This window comes from Polistes fuscatus, unplaced genomic scaffold, assembly GCF_010416935.1.
Source record: "Polistes fuscatus isolate 324 unplaced genomic scaffold, CU_Pfus_HIC Scaffold5, whole genome shotgun sequence".
Taxonomy (NCBI): Eukaryota; Metazoa; Arthropoda; class Insecta; order Hymenoptera; family Vespidae; genus Polistes; species Polistes fuscatus.
This window is the reverse complement of record NW_025113129.1, coordinates 8,364,619-8,371,745: the sequence shown is the minus strand read 5'-3', so window position 1 is coordinate 8,371,745 and position 7,127 is coordinate 8,364,619. Positions and strand designations below refer to the sequence as shown.

Sequence of the window (7,127 nt, the reverse complement as noted above, 5' to 3'; positions counted from 1 at the left end):
ACGGCGTACCATTAAAAAGAAGCGCAACTTGACGTCGACCTACGTGGTGGTAGGTAGTAGTCGGTATAATCGATACGAGCCACTTTCCGAACTAATAAGGCTACGAATATGCGAACGATAATTCCGACAATGATCTCGACTATGCATCTACTTTACCTCGACTGTTAAAACGCGAACGTTTAAAATAATGTCGGCTTAAATAAACGAATGTCATGGATAATCCCTAACGACGATGTTAAAGTCGGCGAAAGGAAAACGACCGCTTGATGAAGTGCCACATTCATTTAAATGAAAAATATTTTTACATCGTTTCACTGTTTCTAACAATGCGTAAAGTTCTAATATCATATTGTATCGTAAAAATGTTAAAATACGAAAACACTAAAAATCAAGACCAATCAACGGTCTAGCTACGTTGAACGAACTAGTTCCCGTCAGATCATTAACGATAAATAAGTTTTATGGTTGCGCATCTACCATTCCCACGTGTAATAATTATTATTATGTTGTAAAAGACATGACATCTTTGGAAATGTGAGATATGCGTGAGAAGATATTCATAGAAAAATGACTCGAATTCGTAAAAAGAAGAGTAATACGGGACTATTAAAAATCAAAATAATTTCATAAAAAATATCGTTCATTCGAGATATAAAAGAAAAAATGTTGAATTAATGAAACTTCTTTGGCATTATCTTTGTTCCAGCTTTTGTCCATCTCTAGCAGTGATAGCTAATATAATGCGTTTGTCAGAAAATATTGCCGGTGTGACGATATTGACATTCGGAAACGGAGCGCCTGACATTTTCACGTCTCTTGTGTCCGGCAGCAAAGATGCTATAATCATGTTCACAGAATTGATAGGCGCGGGAGTCTTCGTGACAACAGTGATCGCCGGTTCCATTGCTATGATCAAGCCTTTTCGTGTACACTTGAAGTCTTTGATAAGAGATACATGCTTTTACATAGCGGCTGTCTGCTGGATAACTTATATTGTATTGGACGAGAGAGTTTATCTATGGGAAGCTATAAGTACGAATTATTTTGTACTATCATTACTACTAGTAGTACTATTATTATTATTATTATTATTATTATTATTATTATTATTATTATTACTACCACTACTACTCCTATTACTAAGAATCAATTGCTTGTCGTAACAATTTTAAAAGAGGTTCGAAGGAGGGTGAAACGGTGGTAGATGAATTTAATTAAGTCGACCAAAGAGAATTCGCTTTCCAACGTGAGCCACGCAATCTGACGTTCGAAGACTTTCCAGCAATTTCTCTTCTTCTTTTTCTTTTTCTTTTCCTTTTTCTTCTCTGTCTTAGTCTTTCTTTCTTTCTTTCTTTCTTTCTTTCTTTTCGTTCTTTCTCCTCTCTTCTTCACTTTTCTCGCATAGTTTCTGTCGTGCCAAGCACAGATTTTCACCCGCCGTAAATTGGATCGGATTATTTATAGCCAGTTTCGACGAGCGTCACGCATGCTTCTCGGACTCTACTAATACTCGTGAAAGAACTTTTTGATACTCGCTGTGATATAAGATCAATTTTGTACGGTTTAACGTAAAACGAAATGAATTTTGTTCTTGTGTGAGCAGAAACCAAAATCTGATCGCCCAGACAGATCGTTTTGTTTAATAAATTTAATTTATCCGATTATAATTTTTAAATATATTGTATACGACTTTTCTCCAAATTTTTCGATTAATCCAATGATTATACGATTAGGTTGTGGGGAAAGTTCGTAACGATTTAGGTAAAAATGTGTTCTAGATGAAAAATATGGATCGGCATGAACTTTCCAGGTAACCCGAATAGTTAAAGTTATTATTTTGAGAGGAAGTTCGCGAGGTAAGAAAATAAGAAAATAAAAACAAGAGACTTCATTATCGGAAAGTCCAATTGTAATCAAGCGAGTACGTATGCATCCACAGATCAGGGAAAGATTTGAATTTCACGCAAATTTAGTATCGTAAAACGCGATGACCTAAATTCACTCATCTAAAGACGTCGTCAGAGCGGGTAGAACTTGTCGCTAGTATTCATCTCATTATCCAAAAGGAGTGCAAACGTATTTTTAATTTCTCCCGTGATTTCTGAACACTTCTCATTTATGCCCGATATTATGTATACGTATATATGTACATATCTATCTAGCATTCGATGCATCACGATTTTATTACGAACATGATATGAGATATAAAACGTAGTATCAATACTTTTCTCTTTATCATCGAAACAAATCTAACTTTTATTCGAATACGAACTTCATTAGAAAAATATAACGATTCTATCTTCGCTAGATTTAAAAGATAAAGGAAATAACAAGAGTAAATTCGCGAGAATTTCAAACGTTCCCCCGTATCATCCTACGATAAATTGCTCTTTCAATGCTGATACCGTTCATAATTGCAGGTCTTATTCTCCTCTACGTTCTCTTCATCGCCAATGTCGTGATAATGCAAGCCTGTGATACTCGAGAGGAAAAAGTGAAAAGTATGTTTCGTTTCTGCCTGTTCTAAAACGAGCGTTGAGAGGAATACACCATCGTGGAAAGTATCCATTCCCTTTCCTCTCTCACCTTTTATCCCTTTACTCTCCGAGACACGCTTCCGTGCTTTCAGGTAGAATCCCAAGCGTACCGGATCCAGATGTATTACATGCTTATCTGCTGAACAAAGATACGAACGCTATCGCCATCCCACGGATTCCCACGAGGAGCCGTCCTTTTGGCTTTCGAGCCAAACTCGGTACCAATTCCCTTTCCTTACCTTTTTGTACTTGTTCTATTATTTTTTTTTCTCCTTTCTGTTTTTACACATCTTTCTTTTCGTTGTTTATTTGTTCTCCATATCTTTTTGTTTTTATTACGCTCGATCAAACTCACCTATAATTTTTTTAAAAAGCCATTCTATTCATAGTGATGGTTTAGATTTTTCTTATTTGTTTAAATCCTATGCATCTAAGAAAAGTATCGTATACCAATCGTTCTATCCACGATTATTCTCCTTCTACAAAAAAATATCATTTTTTCATCCTTCCTTTAAATTATTCGACAACCCTCTCTAACGTAGATCGCTATTATTTCCTTTTACTGGACTTTTCTATATTTTGTTCTTTTCTCTTTCTTTTCTCTCATTCTTTCATTCTTTCCTCGAACAAAAATGAAAAAGTTCGCGTGCGTTGGTACGCGCGAATTTGTTTCTCCAAATGTTCGGTTATCCGTAAAAAAATTCTATTTACTTTGTTAGTAAAAATGGAAAAAAAAATAAAAAGAAAAAAATAAACTTTCGTTTCGAATCATAAGAAAAAGAAAATATTTGCAAAACACAGACGTCGCGATGGCTGTTGAATTGGACAGAGCACGAATTCGTAGCGATGGCATTAAGATGGAGAACAAAGTCAAGAAAATATTCAAACGACCAAGAGGTCTCTTCGAGGAATTTCTTTACGATATTAATCCAATCTCAAGAGAGGATTGGATGGAAGCAAACCGATTCTTTAAAATCATTCTGATTGTACGTTCACCGGCCACGTTTCTTCTACAATTATTTATACCCGTTGTAAACGTTACGGCAGAAAAGAGAGGTTGGTCCAAGCTGCTAAATTGCTTCCAGCTGTGTGTGACACCGACGGTGGCGTTGTTTCTATTAAACGGTTAGTCGCATTAATCCTCGAGACGCCTACACGTAGTAAGCCCTTCCTCTTTTCTTTTTTACTATTTTTCTCTTTTTTCTTTTTTTTCTTTTCTTCCTTTCTTTTTACGTGTACCAATAAACGACGGCCGCCTTGAATCCTCGAAGAAATGATTTTGCGCACGAAGAAGGGGAAACATTCCCAGCACGTTCAGGGGAAATTTAATTCGCATTTAATTTCCTTATGGCTCATGACTCCTCCGAGCTGTACGACCTAATATTACGTGACAAACGCGTTTCTCCGTTTCCGCATCTTTTTTCTCCTTTCTCTTCCCTTTCTCTATTCTTTTTTTTCTCTTTTTCTTTTTGATGTTTCCTTTTCTTCAATAAATCTCACGCTTAATCTCGTTGCAGTCGATTAATTGATATGGTAATTCAATTAAAGGGTTCGTTCAATAAAATTGTTCGCGTAGAAAAATTTTTTAAAAATATCGCGAATGTCAGAGTTTTCCGTCCGATGGATGCATCGAGTAATTTATCGACGCGCACGCATGAATTTTTCTGTTGATATAAAAGTTTGAAAGAAAATACGTCAAACGGAAATAAGCCTTGACGAATGAAACGTATCGTCGATGAATGACTAAAAATATTCGCGTTGTATGTACGTATGTACACATTTTGCAGTCGAGTATTAGATTTTACCGAATAAAAAATATCGTAACGATCAATCGTTAGGGGACGAGAATGAAAAGTGCAAATCTTTCTACTTTGTAAATTCGACACGAATATCGTGTCAACTCGTTTCCGCTCATTTTACACGAAACTCTAGAGGCGTTAATCACGAATCGTCGACGATACGATACGATACGATCGTTAACCATCAGAAGTGTTGACCTCCATTTAATTTTCATCGTTCCTTTGCAGTCTGGCGAGTGAAAGTTGGCATGGTGCCGATACTACCGATATTCTTCGCTTTCGGGACTCTAATAGGTGTAATTGTGTTTCTAACGACCCACGCGGATCGCATACCAAAGTATCATAATGTAAGTTTCTTCAAATTTTTGTTTTTAACTTTCAAATATTACTGAAATATCTTTTCAGAATATTTGAGTTTCATATTACGAGTCTCGTCAGTTTTTCTTTTCAGAATTTTGTTTGAAATACTAAAATATTTTTTTATGATATTAAAGGATTTTATGGGGATACTAGTCAAATTTTTGTTTTTTAAATTTGGAAAAAATACTACAACACTTTTTTATCTCGATGCGAGTCTAGCCTTTTTTTTTACCGTTTCGAAAAAACGCTAAAACATTTATTCTTCTTAACATTTCATCGTAGAGAAAAATGCCTGACAGGTGATCTCCGAATTAATAAATGTAGGTTTTTGCGTTCTTCGGATTCTTTTTTGGTATGCTAGCAGTTTATTTGGTGGCTGGAGAAGTAATGGCCGTGTTGGGATGCATAGGATTTGCCTGCAGTATTTCGGACGCCATGCTGGGAATCACGTTTCTTGCCGTGGGTAATAGCATCGGGGGTGAGTTAGTATGAAAAATGTATTTCATAAGTAGAAAGCGAACGTACGTACTTATCAGCGTTTACAAAAACTAACACTGAACGACCGTTTTGATATCTCATGGCTTATGAAAAATAACAATGATCTCTAAATTTTACGATTCAATCGTTCCAATTATCTGTTCGAATTATTTTTCACCAATTTCTGTCAGAAATTAATTCATTCCTTCGATGCGAAACATCGATCATTTGATAAAAAAAAGACTAATAAATAAAAAAGTCGATCGATGGAAAAACGCTCGTTGATAGAACGGTATACTATATTACAAATAGCTTTTCACGAACGGAGGTATATTTCAATCGAGATGTAAAAATTAATCACTTTCGGATGTAAAGCAAACGTTTCCATACATTTTTTTCCAAAAAACCAAAATAAAAAATAAGAAGAAAAGATAGAACGATATATCGAACAATAATTATTAAATATCACAAATAGGAATTACAAATCGAGATAAAAAGGAAAGATGTCATTAAAGGAACGTTAATTAATCCTTCTACTAAGTATTTCATTGTCCTTTCCAAGTGGTACAGCATTCTTTTCTTTTTTTATCGAATTGTTCGTCCACTTTACCGGCCAAACAAATTAAAACTTTCTTAACTACGTCGTTTTACCTCAAAGCATCGTAATTTCATTCCTACTGTACTTGGGTATCGCTCATTTCGACGTCTCAATTATCGCTTTGAAATCGGAACTTATCCAATACCTCGCATCTCGTTTAAATTCTATTATTTCCGTTCATACGACGACGTTTATTGTTAATACGAGTATACACCGAATTAGCTTTTTCAAGCATGCATATTTTGTACCGAAAGAAAAAAATGAGAAAAAAACCGAAGTTTCTATTTACATTTCGAAGCAAGTTAAATGAAAGTTCAAGAAAGTTTGACGTCAATAATAATTTTGTTTCCTCGTATTTATGATAAAATTACATTTTTTACTAAAAGAACAAAAGAAAACACGATTTCAATTATTTTGAAAAGTTTCTATAATCGACAAAGAATGTCATAATAGAATATCATATCACATTTAAAAATCTTTCAATCTTCGTGCATATGACATTAAATTAATACCTAATTAAAGCTCAATCAGGGCAAACAGAATCTATAATTACATTTCGTATGTCAAATATAGAAAATACTTTCTATTTCGAGTAGCATTACCTGTTTTCTGAATATAATTGTATGGTTGTGAACCTACGTACACACTCACGCACAGACATGTAATATTGAAGTTGAGAACGATAGAAAATTTACAAAGTTATTTTTTTATTCCGAGAATGGAAAATTATCAATAAAAATCTTGTTACAGATTTTATATCCAATATAACGATAGCTCAGCAAGGTTTTCCTAAAATGGGTTATGCGGCTTGCTTTGGTGGTCCTATATTTAATACTTTATTAGGACTTGGATTGACTTATGGAATATCAGCCGCATCTTCTCCGGATTTAAGGACGAAAATTCGTGTAAGCAACATGGCACCGGGTTGTCTGACTTTCCTATTGTGTTCACTATTGACCACGATCATCTACTTGAACATCACAGGAGCAATGGCACGACGTTCCTACGGATATCTTCTTTATTCGTTATATTTGGTTTTCATTCTCATTCAGTTTCTCAGCGAATTCCACGTTATTCATCCCCTAGGAATAGATCATCGTGCGGACGAGCCGGACGGCCGATGAATAATCGAACCTAATCTACCGTTCTCTTGGAACGTAACGTACGAAATGTTATATGGAAATGCTGATGCGTTTTTTACCTACTCTTTACGTTAATGGTATATCTATGGATTGATCGATGTCGATGGAATTACCATTATGGTAGAAATGTGAAAGAATATTTGTAACACTCGAATGATGGTACTTACTCTTATCGAACGAAAGAATAAATTATGTTTCTAATAATACGAATTTC

General features: G+C 34.9%; 1 protein-coding gene across 1 annotated transcript; it reads left to right on the top strand.

The window, feature by feature from the left end:
• Positions 1-517: 517 nt before the first annotated feature.
• LOC122522119 (mitochondrial sodium/calcium exchanger protein-like) lies at positions 518-6,895 on the top strand. The gene is made up of 8 exons (XM_043642929.1): positions 518-534; positions 707-1,032; positions 2,421-2,501; positions 3,339-3,662; positions 4,565-4,683; positions 5,021-5,174; positions 6,522-6,763; positions 6,824-6,895. Exons 1-8 carry the CDS (start codon positions 518-520, stop codon positions 6,893-6,895), a joined length of 1,335 nt encoding a protein of 444 aa, XP_043498864.1.
• The last annotated feature ends 232 nt before the right edge of the window (positions 6,896-7,127 follow it).